The 21,905-nt window shown below is 44.4% G+C and overlaps 1 protein-coding gene across 1 annotated transcript in view; it reads left to right on the top strand.

The window, feature by feature from the left end:
- Positions 1-21,905, top strand: part of LOC138366801 (ionotropic receptor 21a-like) — a 145,189-nt gene that overhangs the window by 31,036 nt on the left and 92,248 nt on the right. Inside the window, exon 5 of the mRNA XM_069328085.1 lies at positions 19,921-20,078. Coding sequence (XP_069184186.1) covers positions 19,921-20,078 — 158 coding nt within the window. The remainder of the gene's footprint in view (positions 1-19,920; positions 20,079-21,905) is intronic.

Here is a 21,905-nt window from a genome sequence, read left to right as displayed (position 1 = left end):
AATTAATTCTACCAAGAACGTCAATGAGGAAACAGCAGTAGGCACAAGCTTCCTGGCAAATCTTTTCTGGTTGGGACGTGCTGCAGACCAAGTTAAGCTCCACCAAAATAAAATGATTAGACCTGCGGTGAATCTTTAGATGCACTGGTGGATCATAACATCCTGCTTCCCTCACGTTTGAGTTACTATGGTGGTGGTGATGCACACTCGTCACCATCCATATTGCAATACCTCTTTATCATTTAGCCACCAACGGGCCGCACTGCCATCTTTCAGGAATGCCACACTCTAATGACAAGCATCCGACCTGTTGATCTCTAACAATGTGCACTCGTCAAGTCGACTTAGGCCCTTCATTTCCAGTCTTTCATTCCACCAATCAAGAGTTAGACGTTCACTGTCCGATCCTCATGTGTCCTCAGCGCATCCTGCTCTGTCGTCTTCCATGATGACTGTTACGAATCTTACTAGGATTCTAGCATTACTCTTGATGCTTATATACTTTATTGTCTTGTTCTATAATTAATATAGCATCCAGTAGCATGATATTAGATTCTTGTATGTCATATATTGTAGCATGCTTTAGTGTGCCTGAGTTGCATTATATTGTATGAGGCTTTTGTGCAAGTATTTTCATGTTGATTTCTCCGTGTGGGGGGGATGACCATATTTGGATGTGGCCAGTGTGGGAACTTGATGTCAAGCGAGTGAGTATAGTTCAACCTTGACTAATTCTTATTATTGTTTGCCAGTAAATTATATTGAGTAATGTAACATCAGTATGTACTCTTAAGAGTTATAATGATTTGAATATTAGTACTACATTTTGATAGTAGAATTTCCACAATAGTTTATGTGGATGTTAGTTGACATGTGTGGTAGGACGCCGCCCTGGCAAGCCAGGATTTGGGCAGAGGCGTGGCAGCTTTGGTCGGGGGAGACGTGTATTTTAAGTGAAGTCCGTGGTTACTGTTATTTTAGCTAATAATAGGTTAATTCTCTGGTTAGATGATTGTGCATTTATTTCAATAAATAATTCATGTGCTGGTGATATTGCTCATTGATCAATAAGGAGTTTCAATTATATTATTGCATGCTAAAGAATATTTCTGGTTATTAATTGTTATGTTTGTCACCCTTAGCGTAGTTACATTGTTTCCAATTGATGCAGTGTTTCACTATCCCCTAGACACCAGTTGGCAAGGCCGATTTAATATAATTAATCACTGCGGGAAAAGAACCGTACAAAGTCTCAAGGGTTGTAACAATGACCTCTTTCACTTCCATACCAACCTCTAATTTTGTTATCCTCTTCACTTTTCGTCAAGTACTTAGTTTTCTTTCTCTCCTCCCGGCTTGTAAAATGACCTTTCTTTTTTATTTTTCACGTTCCATTCAAAACTGGCGTGCACTTACGCAAGTACGAAATGGATGCCTGGGGGCCCCCAGTGATCGTCCGCCATCTTGAAAAAATATCTCAGCATGCCCCGCGGCCGAGAGGAGCCTCAGTTTCAAAGCACCAACTATGCCTGACCCATCGTTAACGAGCTCACGCTCCACGGTCACCCGTGGTATTGGAAAACGACTCTCTGAGGAGGAGATACAAGACATTTTGTATGATGACGGTGCTATGAATGATGATTTAGGCTTTGATCTAGAGAAATACCTTAAACAGAGGTCTGATACGAATGAGGGAGAGACTGAGGTGGATGATGTAGCAAGCGTGTATGGTATACGCGCCTCGCCCGGCCTGTATTGCTGCCCTGGGTCAACACAGATATCATCATCACCACCATGTATGTCCCCAGATGCAAGTTTATTCAGTGATAGTACATGTGATGATTTTTTCTCGGGCTTCAGTGACATAGGCACCGATACAAGTTGTGTGGACGACCCGAGTACAAGCAGGGAGGGTGTTACCAGGCGGGGTTTTGCTGCTTCAGCAACACGTCACGGAAGGCGGCAGTATGTTTCGCAGCAACAGGATAATGACGACAGTGGCCCCTCTACATCAGGTGTTCGTAGTAGGCCTACAATACGTATATCAGCCTCATCTCCTACCATATTCTCAGGCAGCTCCAGTACCAGACGAAGTAGCCGTGTTTTCGGTGCTCGTGGTGGTGTTGGCCTTGGTGTTGGTGCCAAACCCCTGGGTGTACTTGTGTGGGAGAATTGTGCTACATTTGTTCCATAAATACCAACGTTTGATGCTACCGATGATGGTGTTACACCATTATTCCCGTATACTGGTGACGATATGGCAGAAATAGACTATTTCCTGACCCATTTCGCCAACAAATTCATGATCCATTTTGTAAATGAGACAAATCGATACGCTCACAGCCTCATAGACGCTGGCATTTTACCTGCCTCACACCTCACACGATGGAAGGACACCACAATTGACGAAATGTACGTGTTTCTCGCACTCAGCATGATGATGAAGCACTCCGAGAAAGCCGTCGTCCAGGATTCTTGGAGCAAAGGCAGCCTTTTTTCATCGCCCGTGTTCAACCAATATATGTCGCGTGATAGGTTCCTGTTGATTCTCAGGTGCTGTCATTTCGAGAATAATGCAAATGAGGACAGACACGGCAGACTATGGAAGGTACTGAAAGTGTTCAGTGACATGAGAGGCAAGTTCCGCGATTATTTTGTACCTGCACAGAATGTGGTAATCGACGAATCGCTTGTACTGTTCTAGGGGCGACTGACAGTCAAGCAGTACATCCCATCAAAGCGCCACCGTTTTGGATTCAAGTTTTTCGTGCTATGGGACTGTGAGACTAGTATCGTCATGGACATGATTCTGTATTCTGGTACAGACGTCGACATAACAGCTCAAGATCCACACAGGTTCTCCGGCAGTGTCGTCAAAACTGATGAAACCGTTGGTGAATAAGGGGCATATGCTGTTCACCGACAACAATTACACCAGCACCTTGTTGACCAGATACCTCCTTACCCATAACACCGGCGTATGTGGCACTGTGAAGGCCCACAGGAAGGAAATGCCAGTGTTTGGCATTGGTATAACAGTGGGTGATTGCCAGCTGCGCAGGTGTGACAATATGCTCTCAGTCCGGTGGAGGAAAAGACGTGAGGTGAATATGCTGATTACGATTCACACCGGTGCCATGTTGGACTGTGGCAAAGTCCACTTTGAAACGCGCTTCCCCATTTATAAACCAGACTGTGTCATAGACTACAACGCGAACATGCGCCTCGTCGATAAATCTGACATGATGCTTGGTGCAGTGAAGTGCGTGCACAAGTCTGTGAAGTGGACGAAAAAGTTCTTTTTCCACCTAATAGATGTTGCAGTGCTCAACTGCTTTAACACCTGATCCATTTGGATCAGGTGTGGTAAATGTACCTGGTAAAATCAGGCAGGAGACCGCCAATACGGACATTCAGTGTCGCTGTTGTGTCACAACTGCTAGTGAAGTATGGCAAGGAGAGCTCTGTTGTACCGCCCGGGGTGCAAGCAACAATGCCACACGCAGCTCCAGACAGACTGAGGAGTAACGAGATTTTCGGTGTCCACATGATCGAGTACATGCCAGGCACAGGATCATGGGGGAAGGGTAAACGTGCCTGTATAGTATGCAAGAACACTACCCGAAAAGAACAAAAGCGAAGATGCATCAGCACCTGGTGCGTGGAGTGCAAGGTTCCACTATATTGGCCCGGTTTTGCAGCATATCACACACTCGCAGAGTTCTGAGTGTGTTTATGGTGTGTGCATATATTGTGTGTGGTACTGCATAGTGTGTAAATATATTGTAAATATAAATAAATTAGCATGATACATTGGAAAAATGTGCAGGATATGTGCACACATGTGTCATACACGTAACACAGTGTCTTCGGACAGTACGAATGTTCTACTACCATAATATAGTGTACGTGTTCATTATACATAGGACTGGGACGAAATAACAAATAAAATGTATTTGGAACTGTGCGCAAAAAAGAACAAAATTATATTCGTGGCAACTCGTGCATCTTGAGCCGGGCGCCCTACTGGCCCCGGGAGCCTACGCCATGGGCGACGGAGGATTATTGATGATGTCACGCACGAACTTATGGACCCCAAAGTAAGTACAATTTCGACTTTTTGTTTATATATCCATTCTCAGGGAACGGCTTTTGACACTTCCAAAAAAAAATTCCATAGAATTTATTTTCTGTGTACAAGGGGGAGGTGGGTGCCGTATTTGGAAGCCGAGCAGCCCAGTGGTTAAGCTCCTGTTGGCCTCTGTTATTATATCGGCTCTGTCTGCTGCTTACCTTACATTTCTTATTTTAAATTTTGAAACCTCATTTTTAGATGCATCTTTTCCAGATCATTTTCTATCAAAATTAGTTGCCTGAACTCACCCTTTGCTTCTATTTCTACCACATCCAGGGACTTCTGGAATTGGCGCTCCAGGTCCCTGGAAGTTTCTGCAAAAGTGCCCACTCGAGTCTTTGCCATTTTACTAAACTCTTTCGGTAAGCTTCAGGAGTTAGTAGATTTTTTTGGCCATATTGTTCTTAATTATCCAATAGCCTTGGCATTCTTTGAGGGAGAGTTGTGTCTACGCCTTCTTCACAGCACCTGTTAATATTTACTAAACTAATTGCGCCCATTCATCCTGTGGCCACTGCTTGAGACAATCAATTTTCTCAAAATGCTCGAAGAATTACCGACTCCTCTGGAGAAAACAATGCAATATCTTTCTCTCGTGCTTTACCTTCATATGAATGAAATTGATTGCCCGGAACGCTGTGCGTATTAGTGGCTTTAGGTAATGCATGTACTAGCTCTATCTATAAATCCAACGTTATGTTTGTAACTTATCATCTATGTATGTAGTTTTACATGAATAATCATTTTAATATTTTTAATAACCTTAGTTATTCCATGTTCCATCCTATGCTCAGCAATGAATCTTCGATCTCCATCTGCTTGGTCTTCGCTTTTTCCTTCAATCTCTGACTCTAGCTCTAGTCTCCCTTACTCCTTCTATTTCTTTAACCCTAGTTTTCGTACTCTGGTCTTCTATTTTTCATTTTCATATACGTTCTTTATCTGAGATTCCAGCTTCTGCATCTCCAGCTGGAACCGTCTCTTTCTTTCGTTATTTTCATGTTGCGTCTGGAGGTCTAGCTCGCAGCTCTTGAAGTTCCTGCTCCGCTGCTCCTACCATTCTGGTTACTTCTGTTACTGTGTTACGGACCCGAGCCCGACGTCCGAGCCTGGAGCAGTGACGACCACGCCATCTGTGGGTCACCTCCCGAAACCCCCTCCAAATGGACGACGACACCTGGTGAGGACGAGGTGTACTGGCCACAAGGGCTAGTTTCCAGTCCTGATTAGCTCGTAACACAGCCGCTGCTGACCTCTGGTGAGGTGGAGCTTAGACAGCAATGCCATCTATGGAGTAGATACGTCGGGCGTTTGTGTCTAAGCCGGTAAGTGACATGCCCTAGTGTGTCTCTATTATTGATGACGTGTCTGCTTACAGAGTCGACCTGGGACTGCTGTAATGGAAGTTGGGTCAGTCTACCCAAGGCAGCCGACTTGTCTCCAAGTGTTTGCTGCAGCAGCTGTGAGTCGCCTCCCGGATGAACACTGTGGTGTTACCCTGCCTGTGAAGTGGCAGTTGAGGGATTGTCGTTCCCGGGACCGACTGGTGGAGACGCTTAACCACTGGGGTGTTGTGGCAAGGAGAGTGGTCTGTGGGATCACACGAGGCTCCTGACTAGGGTTCGCGACCATAGTATCGATCGTGGAGTGGCCTAACCAGCGTCGCTGTTTGGAACCTGCCAGCTATCGGCTGGACTTGTGGTTGATGACCTCCACGACGGTGCCCCCAGTGGAACTCTGATTTGGCTGGCCTGTGGCCAGGGTAGACTCGTCAGGATCGAAGGATTCATCATAAGGCCACAAGAGCACCAAGAGTTTAGCATCGGGAGCACCGTGAACGTCCAGGGTCTTCAGAAGAAGACTACGTTGTGCATTCTAGTGTTTATTCCCCCCCCCCCCCCCGTGTAATCGTTTATATAGTATTTATGGTGACGGTGTTAATTATATTATTAAGTTTTTGACTTTATTTCCCTTCCCTTTTAATTTACTTGCGTTGCGGATCTCATCCCTTGAAAGCCACTACTGGCTTGGGGCCGGATACCCTTCCTCTAACAACATCAGAGTAAGAACCCGGTTGCGACCCGAGAGGGCCGTAACATAATTGGCATCCCCAGCGGGATCCGACCCCTTGTCAAGTATGTTTGACAGGGGTGGTGAAGTGGCGTAATCCCTGTAAATAATTCCCCCTGTGTGTGACTATTAGGACGTTATACGTCCTGTGCGGTGCTCAGAGTGACTAAGTGCAATATTGTGCAATGCGGTGCTCGCTGTGATTAAGTGCATTATTGTGTAGTGCGGTGCTCGGTGTGATTACGTGCAACATTGTATAGCGAAGTGCTCGCTGTGATTAAGTGCAATATTGTGTAGTGCGGTGCTCGGTGTGATTCAGTGCAATATTGTAGAGTGAGGTGCTCGCTGTGATTAAGTGCAATATAGTGTAGCGCGGTGCCCGGTGTAATTACGTGCAATATTGGCTAGTGAGGCGCTAGGTGCGATAAAGTGCAATATTGACATAGAACAGTGCTCGGTGCGTTAAGTGCTAAAGTGAAGCGGTGTGTTAAGTGCTAAGCGTTCCATCTGTGACAATGGCAGAGAAATCGACCATCGACGATCTGGACGATGTTCAGGCTTTTCTGAACAGGGAGGACTGTCTTGCCAGATTGAAATATCTGGGCAAACAAGAACTTGTGTTAATAAGTGCCTACCTGGAGATCAAGATACGTGCCAGTGATTCTCGTGTGGAAATCCTGTCCAAGGTTCACCGGCATTTGAAGGCCGAAGAAAAACAGGAAGATGAGGCACAAGGTACAAAAGAAAGTGAGGAAGTAGCTTCCACTGAAAAGGAAGATAAAGGCAGTGACATTGACAGCGATGCAGGTGAGCTGAATATAAGCTTGCTAACTGTCAAAATGCGTGCCTTGGAAATAAATCGTGAGATTGAATGGAAGAAGTTAGAAATAGAACGAGAATTAAAAGAAAAAGAATTGGCGATGAGGCGTTTAGAATTAGAAAGAGAAGAAAGAAGAGAAGAACGAGAAAGAGAGAGAGAAGAGCGAGAAAGAGAAGAGAAACGAGAAAGAGAAGCGTGAGAGAGAGAAGAAAAAGAAAAGGAGAGACAACATGAACTAGAAGTATTGCGGTTAGGTGGTCGGAGGCCAACAACGGAAACCAGTAGTTTCGATCGGATAAGGAACATCAAAATGGTCCCGAAATTCAACGAGAAGGAAGTTTCGAAGTTCTTCGCAGCCTTCGAGAAAGTCGCTGCCTCTTTGGAGTGGCCAAGGGAGAATTGGGCCATCATGATACAGTCAGTCTTGACTGGGAAGGCACAAATAGCCTACTCCACGTTATCCCTTGACGACTCTGGCGACTATGACAAGGTGAAGAAGGTCGTGCTCATGGCGTACCAATTGGTACCTGAGGCTTACAGGCAGAAGTTTAGAAACCTGAAGAAGACCTCAGAGCACACTTTCACCGAATTCGCTACCATCAAGGAGCGACTTTTCCAGGAATGGTGTGCCTCTCGGAAGGTGGAGACCAAAGAAGACCTCGAGCAGCTCATACTGTTAGAGGACTTCAAGGACTGTCTGTCTGGAGACCTGAAGACGTACTTAGAGGAACAGCAGGTAGAGACCTTGAGTGCGGCAGCCACAATGGCTGAGGAATACATCCTGACGCATAGGCCTTCTGCTAAGTACGTCCCGAGGTATTACCCCCGCCGGTTTGACAAACCTCATCAGGAAGAGGAGAGACCCGTCCCACGAAGCGCTAAGAAGACGCCCCCAAGTAGCCCTCGAAGGACCAGTCCTAGCAGTCCGAAGCACCGTAGTCCGAGGAGGAATATGGTGTGCTGGACTTGTGGGCAGAAAGGGCATGTAGCTGCTATGTGCCGAGGCAGAAGAGGTAGCGGCGCTCGTAGGGAGGTGATGTTGATGAGCTGTGTAACACTACCAGCAGGAAGCCAGTCTACGACTACGCAGGAAGAACCCAGATTGTTTTCCCCTCACACTTCAAGCGGGTATGTAACGAGTGATCACACTGGTAGATCAGTTGTAGTGCTCAGAGATAGTGGAGCAGCCCAGTCCCTGATCGTGAGTAGCTCGTTACCCGAGGGAGTGAGTGTGGGTGGGAGACAAGAGGTTATCCTGGTTGGGTTTCCTAGGACGCGGTATGTCGCCCCCTTAGTGCCGGTACATCTCGACTCGCCTTACTTCAGCGGCACATGTGCGTTGGCAGTAGTCGATACCCTGCCTATAGCTGGGATTGATGTGGTACTAGCCAACGACTTGGTGACTGATTGGAGCAACAATCATCCCAAGATTGTGGACGAGTCAGCCAGAACAGCAAGGCCTGAGGTAACAGCGGGCAGTGGTAATATCCAGGTACAGACAGACCCGGAATTAGGTAATATGTTTAATCCTTCCTCCCACCCGCAGATCGACAGCATTATAGCAGAGTCTCCTGATTCTTCTCCCAACGAGGAACATACGATTACGATGGCAGAGGCAACTGAGCATGAAGGGAGGTCTCGTGTGCAAGTACCCACGGATACCAAAGAGTCTGGAGCGAAGGCGGATGTGTACTTGCGGTATGGCAAGGTACAGCGTTCATTGAACCGGCCAGAGAATCCCCAGACGTCGGAGGTATGTGAGGTATGTGTGAAGGTTCTAGAGCCCTCTTCGGTCCAAACCGGCTAATGGATATAGCCGGCTATGGACATGACAGGCTCAGGAAGCTTATCCCTAAATTAGCCAAATGTTTCTTAGCGGTGTTTTGTTTTGTTCTCATATGTGTTCTCAGTAAGGACCAGTGGACGATCCGACGGATGATGGCTCCCATGAACATCGCGAAGAGATCCCAGGGATTGGAGATTTGCACTGCAAGTGTTGCAGTCAAAGGAGGGACCTGGAAGGTGATGGTATTTACAGGAGGTACGAGACGTGATATTATGAGTGGCTGTTTCCGACAGGTTGACACCCCCCGCGTGATTGCTGAGCCTAGATGCAGCGTTATACAGAACGTTGGTCGACCTGACGGTGGCAGAGCGAATGCCATCCTCGAAGTACGAGCAGCCCTGTTGGGACTAGGTGTGGGCCTAGTAGAGGAGTATGCTGTGAGTACTGATTTAACTATCGCTGTCACTCTAAATTATCAGACCCCTGTATTCCAGGTTCCCGTCTCCCTGAAGGACTACCGGACCGGTACCAGAAATGCCGTCTGTGACCAGCCATCATCGGTGCCCCGACACAAAGAAGTGTCGAGTCGCCCCAGATCGTGTCTACACCGATCCTTACTCGAGAGATGTAAGATTATGCCCCTGCTTGACATCGCAGTGGAGGTGTGGAAGATTACGTCAGGCAGGTCATTGCCTTCCATTTTCAAGTTCCCTTTGTGCCAGGGTTTCTCCTTAGGACAGTTCTGTGGACGAGACAGCCTCGCCGTTCCAGTTTACAGTGTACGTGAGTCCATTTGGAGTTGTGTCCCCGTACTAATTTGGTTTGTGTTTCTCTTTATAGAACCCCAAACCAAATTCTTTTTGGTGGGGAGGTGTTATGGACCCGAGCCTGACGTCCGAGCCTGGAGCAGTGACGACCACGCCATCTGTGGGTCACCTCCCGAAACCCCCTCCAAATGGACGACGACACCTGGTGAGGACGAGGTGTACTGGCCACAAGGGCTAGTTTCCAGTCCTGATTAGCTCGTAACACAGCCGCTGCTGACCTCTGGTGAGGCGGAGCTTAGACAGCAACGCCATCTATGGAGTAGATACGTCGGGCATTTGTGTCTAAGCCGGTAAGTGACATGCCCTAGTGTGTCTCTATTATTGATGACGTGTCTGCTTACAGAGTCGACCTGGGACTGCTGTAATGGAAGTTGAGTCAGTCTACCCAAGGCAGCTGACTTGTCTCCAAGTGTTTGCTGCAGCAGCTGTGAGTCGCCTCCCGGATGAACACTGTGGTGTTACCCTGCCTGTGAAGTGGCAGTTGAGGGATTGTCGTTCCCGGGACCGACTGGTGGAGACGCTTAACCACTGGGGTGTTGTGGCAAGGAGAGTGGTCTGTGGGATCACACGAGGCTCCTGACTAGGGTTCGCGACCTTAGTATCGATCGTGGAGTGGCCTAACCAGCGTCGCTGTTTGGAACCTGCCAGCTATCGGCTGGACTTGTGGTTGATGGCCTCCACGACGGTGCCCCCAGTGGAACTCTGATTTGGCTGGCCTGTGGCCAGGGTAGACTCGTCAGGATCGAAGGATTCATCATAAGGCCACAAGAGCACCCAGAGCTTAGCATCGGGAGCACCGTGAACGTCCAGGGTCTTCAGAAGAAGACTACGTTGTGCATTCTAGTGTTTATACCCCCCCCCCCCGTGTAATCGTTTATATAGTATTTATGGTGACGGTGTTAATTATATTATTAAGTTTTTGACTTTATTTCCCTTCCCCTTTAATTTACTTGCGTTGCGGATCTCATCCCTTGAAAGCCACTACTGGCTTGGGGCCGGATACCCTTCCTCTAACACCATCAGAGTAAGAACCCGGTTGCGACCCGAGAGGGCCGTAACATACTGTGTTTTTCTGTTTGATCCCAGTTTCACTACCTCATCGTGACCATCATCATCATCTGTCTCCCCAGCTCCTACTTAAGCTACTTGTTCCACCACCCATCTTGGTTTCCAATTCATTAAGGATAGCCTCCCTAATCCCAGCAACCTTTGACGACATTACCCTTATACCATACTTTCCAGCAATCTGCTTGAGCTGCTCCTCAGTGCACTCTTCCAGATACTCCGGCTTTTCGAAGCCCATGAAATTCTGAACCTTATCCACTCTTTCTCTAAGGTCTTTCAGCGACAGATAAAGTACCCTATTACCTACTTCCGGATGAGCAGTTTCCCTCTCTCAGACACAGACCCCCCAATTTACTGTGAGGAGGAGGACTAATTAATTCTTATTTATAATTTCTTTCTGTCTTTTTTCACTACCTCACCCCACCAAACCCTTGACGCTCTTGCTAAGCAGCATCCAGAGACCAGGTGTCCACACTGAATCGTTGTCAATCACGCAGAAAATTTCCACATCATATATATACAAACTCTAATGTAACCACAATAAGATGTTAGTTTACATTAGTTAATCATAAAAAGATTACAGTGAATGGGAAAGGCTGCTATGATTAGCTTTCGTCACAAAATTCATTTAATAAATGTTTCAATATAAACTACACCTGTCTTAGGTCTGGTTACACAATCAAATGATTCTACCAAATTAATTATATAGTAAATAGTTTGATTTGACCTCAAACCTATTCTTCCTCCCGAATCTCGAAGGTAAACAACCTTGGGAGAGCGATGATAGAGAGAAGCAGCCATGATTGTGTGGTGAGAGTACACTAACTTGGTGAGTTGGTACATCACAAGGTTGTTGAGCCAACATTAGGCCTAACACGTGACCACAAATCCCAAAGGGCACCGTAACTCACATTAGTCACTAATTGTTGCAAGACATAAGGGAAGGGCCAGTTCGGTTTGCCCATTAGCTCAGATTATATTGGCCAATTATTTTTCTGTGTCTAGGATAGATCGTTAGGGGATATATAGATACCACCCACAATGGTAAGTGTGTCTCACTAACCACATTTAAGTGCTACATAGTAAATATATGTACATAGTAAATATACCGGTTCGAGGCTCACTTGGAAGAAATAACACACCTGTCATCGAAAAGAGAAACACCATGGCAGCCTACAAAGCCTGCCCAGGTCAGCGCAACTTACAGATCCTTCAGGCAGTCCGCTGCAAAGTGCAGCAGAGCGCCAGGCGATGTGCCAACAGCTATTGGCTCCAGCTCTGTTCCCAGATACAGACTGCAGCAGATACAGGCAATATAGGATGTGTGACGGCACCAAGCAGGCCCTCGGTCCAATGCCCGTCAGGAAAGACAGCTGAATGCCTACCACATGCGCTGCCTCTGACACATCATGGACATCACCTGGCAAGACAAAGTGACAAACAACAGCGTCCTGGGGAGAGCTAGAATCACCAGCATGTAAACAATGCTGTAGCAGAGACGAATGTGCTGGCTCGGGCACGTGGTGCGAATGGGCGACGGCAGGATCTCCAAGGATCTCCTGTATGGAGAGCTGACGCAGGGTAAGTGTCCAACAGGCAAACCTCAGCTACTGTACAAAGACGTATGGAAAAGGGACCTGAAAGTCATGGACGTCGATCTTACTACGTGGAAAACACTGTCCGCAGACCATTTAGCCTGGGGGAAGTCTGTTCAGAGAGGTCTCTCCAAGTTTAAGGAGTCACTTTCCTAAGAAATCGGAGGCAAAGAGACAGAGAAAGATAGCCGGTAGCCAGGAAGACAGACCAGAATCGGACTTCGTTTGTGCTCAGTGTGGGATGGACTGCCACTCTCGGATTGGCCTCATCAGTCACACCAGACGCTGCACCAGGATTGACAACCAGAGCGCAACTCCATAGTCTCCCGAGACTGAAGGATGCCTACTACTAAGTAAATATATCTGTTCTTTGTAGATGTTACGTTGTATCGTTTCCCCAGGTAAATTGTGTTCCACATTAGACATAGCTGAGCTGGACATAACAAGGACAAACAGTCAACATTAATACAAGTCTAGGAATGGACTACATGTGGTAGACCGTGTCTGATGTTAGATGACCAGTCAACACAATTGAAACAGCTGAGGCTATTTTAAATGTTATTTATATATAGGCGTGTGATCTATAACATTAATCATTATATCTACCGTTTAATTAACGTAAGATTAAAATATGAAAACTTGTTTTCATATTTTAATATGAAAATGTGTGAAGGGAAGTTTATTGGTGACAATAAATGATAAAATAGAGTCCGCTTAGAAGTCATAAATAGAAATAAATACAATCTTTTTAATTAATTCCCAATATATCACTAGTAGATTTCCCCACACATCTTGTGTGGCTCCGAACATCTTTTTCTCCATCACTTCCCCTCAGCAGTAAATAGTAACAAAATTAAATATAAAGTAGCATTACCTTACTTAGAGGTGCACTACTGGCACCTCTTTGATGTCTACAACACCTCAAGAAGTCACCTGGCAAGGCCTCACGTATTATAAGAAAGGGCCAACATTGAATATGGGGAACTTACATTAGCAAGAACCTGTTGTCGTGTACCACATTTACTTCTAAACCCGAGGGTTGTACTCTCTCAGTTATTTACTCTCAGGTGTTCCTCCTCCAACTCTTCGTTTGTCATTTGTCCACTCAATTTCTTCTAAATTATTGGAACTAGCAAAGGAAATTTATTTTCTCTCAAGAGTTATCAAATCTCTAGAAGCAAGACGGGAAATTACCCGTCTAAATGAGATTCAATAAACAAAAACGGTAGGGGTGCTTCTTTTTATTACATTTGTATTATTTAATGGTGAGTAGGATTGATGGAGATAGGGTGTCCGGGAGTCGAAAGTCACTCAGTTGGACTCCTAGTCTCTCATTGTTGACGGGTAGGGACGGCAAGAGTTTGGTTAGTGTGTATTGAGCAAATAAGAATAAGACCCTTTCATCACACAGAATCCAAACTGGACAGACCACTAAACTTTACATCCAACTTAATCTTCATCCTTATCCTCGGTGCTACATAGTCTCCCCGGCTTAGCTCCTTCTTTTGATAATTACTTAATCCATTCACATCCTACGTGTATTCTCCCGTCTCATCACACCTTCCCCATTAATAAAATCTTCGGCAAATTTAAACTTAAAATTTAAAGTATCAAATTATTTTTGAAAATTTAATAATATGTATTCAACAAAACCTTTCCTTTCATATCGAAGCATAGTAAATTTGCTCAGTATGATTTGCATTTTGATGAAATTTTTGTTTTACTCTTATGATGCCTATAATATTCCGGGGTTTACCTAGCCTGTGCTTCTTACCATCTCAGCAAGTTACAGGGTTTGCACTGCAGTGACACAGGCCAGTGGTGAACTTGGTAATACAGTCGTCAGTAGCTCGCTTATATCTTGTGTTATTTCATATATTTCAATTCCATTCACCTGGACTGTGGAATGTTGATTTCCACGGAAGTGTGGATGGAAATTTATATTCGTATTATCTTTCCTGCATATAGTTATGATTGGTCAAATTTTTTACTCTCATTTCAGTAGCAATTATATTGAATGCCGATGTGTATTGATGGCCTTTCCTCCACCGTACATGAGCCCTCTGCTCTGACTAGTTTTTAAACATTACCCGAAATTGATTGTTCAATTCGACCTCATCACTTTATAAAGTTCATCATTCTCCGTGCGATTTTGAGCGTTTTTGTTGATTATGCATATGTGTGAGTGTATTTATTAATTGTACCTGCAGAATCAAGCTATTAGCTCTTGGACCCCACCGTTCTAACCAATCAATTTTCCTCGTTTATGTCTACTTGCAATATACTTTGTCATTTTTCTCTAACACACGTTCACTCACATATCCCCAGGAAGCAACCCGTAGCAGCTGTCTAACTCCCAGGGACCTATTTGCTGCTTGGTGAACTGGGGTATAAAGGTGAAAGAATTAAGCCCACTTGTTTCTGCCTCGGCCGGGAATTGAACCCGGGCCCTTTGAATTACGTCCCAAGAGAGCGCTGTCCACTCAGACACGAGGGCCCCGTGTGTGTGTGTGTGTGTGTGTACTCACCTAATTGTGCTTGCGGGGGTTGAGCTCTGGCTCTTTGGTCCCGCCTCTCAACCGTCAATCAACCGGTGTACAGGTTCCTCAGCCTATTGGGCTCTATCATATCTACACTTGAAACTGTGTATGGAGTCAGCCTCCACCACATCACTTCCTAATGCATTCCATTTGTCAACCACTCTGACACTAAAAAAGTTCTTTCTAATATCTCTGTGGTTCATTGGGCACTCAGTTTCCACCTGTGTCCCTAGTGTGTGTGCCCCTTGTGTTAAATAGCCTGTCTTTATCTACCCTGTCGATTCCTTTGAGAATTTTGAATGTGTTGATCATGTCCCCCCTAACTCTTCTGTCTTCCAACGAAGTGAGGTTTAATTCCCGTAGTTTCTCCTCGTAGCTCATACCTCTCAGCTCGGGTACAAGTCTGGTGGCAAACCTTTGAACTTTTTCCAGTTTAGTCTTATGCTTGACTGGATATGGACTCCATGCTGGAGCCGCATACTCCAGGATTGGTCTCACATATGTGGTGTATAATGTTCTGAACGATTCCTTACACAAGTTTTTAAAGGCCGTTCTTATGTTAGCCAACCTGGCATATGCTAGGTGTGTGCGTGTGTGTGTGTGTGTGTACTCACCCACCTAGTTGTACTCACCTAGTTGTGCTTGCGGGGGTTGAGCTCTGGCTCTTTGGTCCCGCCTCTCAACCGTAAATCAACAGGTGTACAGATTCCTGAGCCTTCTGGGCTCTATCATATCTACATTTGAAGCTGTGTATGGAGTCAGCCTCCACCAGATCACTTCCTAGTGCATTCCATTTACTAACTACTCTGACACTGAAAAAGTTCTTTCTAACTGTGTGTGTGTGTGTGTGTGTGTGTGTGTGTGTGTGTGTGTGTGTGTGTGTGTGTGTGTGTGTGTGTGTGTGTGTGTACTCACCTAGATTTACCCACCTAGATGTGCTTGCAGGGTCGAGCTTGGTTCCAAGCCCTCTTTCTGAACGCTCTTTGATTACAATGACTTATCTCTCGCTTTTATCATAATTGCATATAAAATTAGTGTCGGAAAATCCGACACCATTTAATAATCATACAGATAATAGCTGTGTTGTATAAGCAAGTTAACCCATAGAAAACGTAACTTGTAGTGGAATTACCGTCTAAAGAAAACGGGATATCATCACCACATACTATTATAATTCACCAGCTATTCTGCTGGGAATTATTCTTAAATACATTAGTCTTTGGACTTTACCATCATAAAACATCTCATATAAATTAACTTAATTATCAATATTAAAGTAGAGTAAATGTGACCCTTCTATCACTTTCTGACATGTGGACAATGTAAGCCAGGCGTCAGAGGGAGGAAGGAGGGCAGCCATTGTTTATACTAGACCAGAGGCTCACACGGGAGCAAATTCGGCTCCCGTTAAATTTACTTGGACGTAGTGTTATGGAAACTAAAGGTGTACCATTATCAACACGCTGTCTACAAATTCAAGTTAAGTGTTCTTTCCGAAACCCATTATCTATCATTAGTGGCCATTAATGTCATTGGGTAGGGTTATCCGTTTAGAACGCGAAATCGCCTCATACTAAAGGTAATTAAGCCAGGTCTTTATTGTTCCATGTACAATGTTTCTCTGAAATACCTGTCATATACTAGGTTTCTGGCTTCACAGTTAGCACCCTTTTGACAGGTCAAGACGAGGATGCAAGATTTTGTGCACCAGTTACTGGGTGATGGAAGCTACCTCAAAGAGGATAATTTGGTGTCTACACCCTAGTTATACCTGGTGGACTAACCTGCTGTACTATAAGATAAGGAACCTTTTCAATGTATGTAGTTACTGTAGTTTGATTGGCTGCATATATATAAATATAAACCCCCCCTAATGTGTAGAGGATCGATTTGTGAGATTAAGAGATTATTGCAGAAATACAGTCCACTTATCATTATACAAATTGCTATCGAAGTATATAAATTAACGTAATTATAAATTCATATAAATTAAACAAATATAAATCTCACAGGTCGGTTCCCACAATTAGGAATCGAATTAGCTTCAACTACTTCTGCGTCTAACCTGTGTCATTTATTGATAGCTCTGACACTGAAACAAGTTCCTATCTTTGTGACTCATTTGTGCCTCTAGTTTCCTTCTATGACCCCTCGTTCTGTTGTTTTTAGTTTTGGACAACGTTTCTTGCTCTACTTTGAAAATTTCCCTTAGAATCGTATATCTTGTTAAGTCCTCCTATCTCTCCTTTCCTCCAGTTCAGTTATCTCCGTCTTTCTACATATACCAATTTGTCTTTGTCCTTTATCAGGTAAGGGTTCCATGTTGGGGATGCATATTCAGGAGTGGTCTCACCTCTGTATATAGAGCCCGGAAAGCTCCTTTGTTCAAGCTTCTGATGAATTTACAAACGTTGGTTAATATGACTCTTGCAGCTGTTGTTATTGTGGTAATGTGGGCTACTTGTACCAGATGATGGGTTATCCACTCCCAGGATGTTCTCCTCTTATTGAAGAATTTGTCTTCCCTTCATCCTATATTCCTTTACTGATCTTCGCACTCATTCTTCAATCCTCATAACTTTGCACTTGGTTGAGTTAAATTCTAGAAGCAATTTTCAGATCACTTCTGGAGTGTGTCTAAATCCGTTTGCAATGCCTTATAATCTATCCATGTCCTGACTCATAATCATTAGTTTTCCATCTGGAAACATATATGTGAAGGAGCCAGTTTCCTCTGTCAGATCATTGACATATATTGGAAACAAAATCGTCCCTAGAACCAACCCATGTGGTACTCCACTCGTAACCTCTCCCCATTATGATGTTTCAGCTCCCACTGTAGCCCTCTGGTTCCTTCCTAAGAGATACTCTCTCTCCACCTTAGGACTCTTCCAGAGACAAACCTGCTTCTCTGGTTTGAGTAAGAGACTCTCAGAAATCACAAGAGCGTGATGCATCAAATGAACAAATCCACAAGGGCCGTGACGAGGGTTCGAACCTACGTCCGAGAGGATCCCAGACGCTGCCTTAATCGACTGAGATACAACATGGTAAAAAAATACAACCGGAAGTTCTACTGTGAAAAAGCAGTGAAGTTTTTTTCACACCAAATCAGTTCATCATGTCCTGTGTTGTTTTTCCTCCGAGTTATCTTCCCCATTCCATCCGCCCCATGGATTATCTGCCCTTCTGGTATTCCTCTCACTTGTATGCTATTCTTACATCCCCCTTGTTATTTGTTTCTATGGTCTTCATTGTCAATATGTGTTCGAAGACAAACACAGTGGTCAGTCTCCTAATGCCATTCCATGGTCAATATTTTCAATGTCCATTTCATTCTGTGTGAAGACCAGATGTAACCTAGCTGGTTGGTCATCAGCCTTTCACATTGTTTCCTCTCTGGCAAGTTGCCTCATTAAGATCCTCTCTATTACTTCTACAGACTTTGCTGTCCATGTCTCATCTCCTCTTGGATCCAATGTTTCTCACTCATTTTGATCACGATTGAAATTTCCCATTATGAAGAGCTCTCAGTCTATGGGCTGTGTCTTCCAGCCCTGGGAGGATATTCAAACATGCTTTGTTCCTAATTTCAAATTCCTTCCTTGATCTTTTCTAGCTCTCAGGGGGGTGGTAGATTACAATAACAACCATATTCTGACCATCCAATGAAATGATTCCAATAATGCCGTCCAAGTAATTGTTTGTCACCTCAAAAAATTCCCCTCGAAGCTCCAGTTTCGTTTTACCAGCAGTGCCATACCATCTCCTCCTTTCTGAAGTGTTTTGCTTCTTATTATTTGCTATTCTCTTGGGAATATTACATTGTCAATCATACTAGTTTGATCTGTACTAATGCTATTACACAAGTGTGTTTCCTCAGACCTTTCTACGAGTTCAACTCTTTTATTTAACAATCCATCAACATTGGTATACCAGTTCTGTACTGTTGTGCTGTCCTTTGAATGACTAGTTCCCAGCCTATCTACAGGGAGGCTTAGGTTAGATGCAGAAGGGATTTGAGCTGTATAAGAAAGCAGAGGTGTGAATGTCTGTGAGGCATTGGGTTGAATTGGAAGTTGTGAGTGAGTAGATTTTGTAGGGATTAGGGGCTGAGGTGGGTAAGTGATAAGAAGTTGCGGTCGAGATCCAGGGGAAGATGTGGGAGGAAGTATGGGTGGAGATGGATGTTGGATTACTGGAATGTTTTGTCTGTGAAAGGATCTGGAGGTGCTTTAGGAGATTATTTCTACCTAGGATCTTGACAGCTGAGTGGACAGAGCTTCGGATTCGTAGTCCTGAGGTTCCGGGCTCGATCCCCGGTGGAGGCGGAAAAAATGGTCAGTTTCTTTCACCCTAATGCATCTGTTCACCTAGGAGTAAATATGTACCTGGGAGTTGGACAGCTGCTACGCGCTGCTTCCTGGAGGTGTGTAACAAAAAGGAAGCCTGGTCGAGGACCGGGCCGCGGGGACGCTAAGCTGGTCGTTCATATGTTATCATCCTTTGTTGTTGCACTGTATTGCTTCTTTGTGAGCGTAGCTCTCGCATATCTTTGGGGGAGTAATTGTTTTCTGTCTTTTGTCTCACTCCCTCCTCATACTGTCATTCTCTTCTCCATTTTTTCTCTATGCACTGCCCCTTTTTTGTTCTATCTTTGTTTTTATTTCCCTTCTGCTCAAGTCAATTTGCAAGTAGTATCTTTCAAATCCGTTTAATGTTCCGAGATCTCTTTTTCAGTTCATCGAGATTCTTTCAAGTGCTTCTTTCGAAAATGTCAGTTTCCAGGGTCTTGTTTCCTGTTTTCTCGTGATAGAGTATATGATCCCAGCCTGTACACTTTTACCAAATCTCTCTTGGCCTCTCGAAGGTGTAGACTTCTCGAAAGCTCTACGACATATTCTCTCTTCGAGTGCACAGGGTCAGTCTTGGTTTCTGCTGTTATCTCAGACAGTCCCTGTATGATTATCGTTTTCTCCTTTTGAATTATCCTCCTACTCTGTTGTTTCATTGTGTGTGTGAGAGTTTGTGTTTGTACATATACGGCTGAAAAGGGTGCATTATCGTGCTGGGTGTTGGCAGGATGTGTGTTGGGACTGACGGTGCTGGTGCCGGTGTTGGGATGGTGTCTGCCTGCCAGGGACCCCAGGGAGCTCCAGTCAGTATCCTCTGCCTTCCTCGTCATCCTCGGCCACTTTTCCAACCAGTCTCCGCGACCCCCAAAACATATACCTATGCAGGTAATTTTCTCCCTTAATGGCAATATGCTCAATGTTTAGAATATTCGGAGACTGGAGATAGAAACGTGATTCAAATTCATGCAGCGACGGCCTCGCTTCTTGAAGATTGGTGTTCAATCTCCGATGATGAAATTGGATTGGCATCATTTCTTTCTCCGTCCTGTCCCAGATCCCTGTTCTCATATTCTTTCCAAGTGCTATATTGTCGTACAAGTTTAGCGATTTCTCCAAATAATTTCTTTACCGTAAATTGCATTTTGTTTGAGATTATAATAAATTTTCTCTCCCTGAAATTCAACAAACAACACCTATGGTAAAATTCAACAACATCCAAACAAAAGAATCTAATATAATGTTTGACTTCTTTACTGGTTCTTAGCGAATCGTCGTAAACAGCAGACTTGATATGTCCAAACAAGAAGATAAAGAGATCGGAGATCCAGGTGGCCACCACACTGGCTTGGCCATAACAGGTCAATAGCCCCAATTTGCTGGAAACAGTGTTGTAGTTTATGGCATTTCTTTAATTATTGGGAATTATACACACTTCAGGTCAAATGTTAAAGTTTGAGGTTAAAATGAACGATTAAAGTAAACTGTGTTTCATCAATAAACATTGCCCCATTGATGAGATCTTTATAAGAAAACAAGGTGCTCAACTCAACACTATGCTTCTTGTTCTCATCACCAAGTTTGTGTTTATAGAAAAACACATTTTAAGGGCTAACGTATTTAATTTAATGATGTGCTTTATTGGTGGAACACTTCCATACAGGTAAGATGAGGGGAGTGAGCAAGGGGATGGGTTGTGGCCGTCACTGGGGATATGGGGGTGAAGAGTGGGGAATAGTGAAATAAGGAGAGGAAAGACCCCGGGTGCAGCCTGGAACACCTTCTATATATAAATAAATGGAAAAGTCTGTTCGAGGTTGGAGGGGAGAGGGTGGGAGGAGAGAGAGAGAGAGAGAGAGAGAGAGAGAGAGAGAGAGAGAGAGAGAGAGAGAGAGAGAGAGAGATGGAGGTAAGAGGGCAAGAACGGGAGGGTGGGGGGTGGGGTGGAGGAGGAAATGGGATACAGGGGAAAAGACGAGGGATGTATATGGGGAGAGGGGGAAAGAAGAGGGATGTAATCGGGGTAGCTCTCCAAGTATAGATAAAACTATTCAATTTGAGAAAATTTCTTTCCGTCCAAAGATGGAGGCCAGGAGCTAGCCTCATGCAAATTAGCACGAAAAAGGGTCTTGTGTACAGAACGAACAAAGGCTGGTTGAAGTAGGCCTAAGTTAAATGCCTTAAATTTTTTTTTAGCAATTATAGTGCGCTCATGAGATTTTTTAGCGAATGTACCACCTCTACATTGTACCAGAATGTACCAATAAGGCAGAACACCATTCTCAATTGTGAATTTAATTGACAGAACTAGAGAATATATTCTCTGGTTCCGTCAATTCAATTCACAATTAAGAACGAAGAGAATGGTGTTGTGTGTTTTTTAGATATCATGATTCATAGAATCGGTATGAGTTTCAAATTCAAAGTGTATAGGAAACCTACCATTGTGTGCTCGTATGTTCATTTTTACTCAAGTCATCACGTTCAGGTTAAGTGGGTAGTATCTTCTTGAACTATTCTCAGATCCGAGAGTTTGCAGCCCGGAATTTTTTGATGAAGAAATAACAAAAATATTTGAAATTGGGAAGAAGTAAAAATATCCAAAATCAGTCTTGAATGTCGTGTTTGGTCAAGCAAAAATGACGTTCTACAAACTCCCAAGTCTGAACCAGAACTAAAAAACTTGTTGGTATTACCATATTTTGATGGACAAGT

The sequence above is a fragment of the Procambarus clarkii genome, chromosome 20 (assembly GCF_040958095.1).
Source record: "Procambarus clarkii isolate CNS0578487 chromosome 20, FALCON_Pclarkii_2.0, whole genome shotgun sequence".
NCBI classification, from domain to species: domain Eukaryota; kingdom Metazoa; phylum Arthropoda; class Malacostraca; order Decapoda; family Cambaridae; genus Procambarus; species Procambarus clarkii.
Note: the sequence above shows the minus strand (reverse complement) of the source record. Positions and strands in the feature narration are given on the sequence as shown.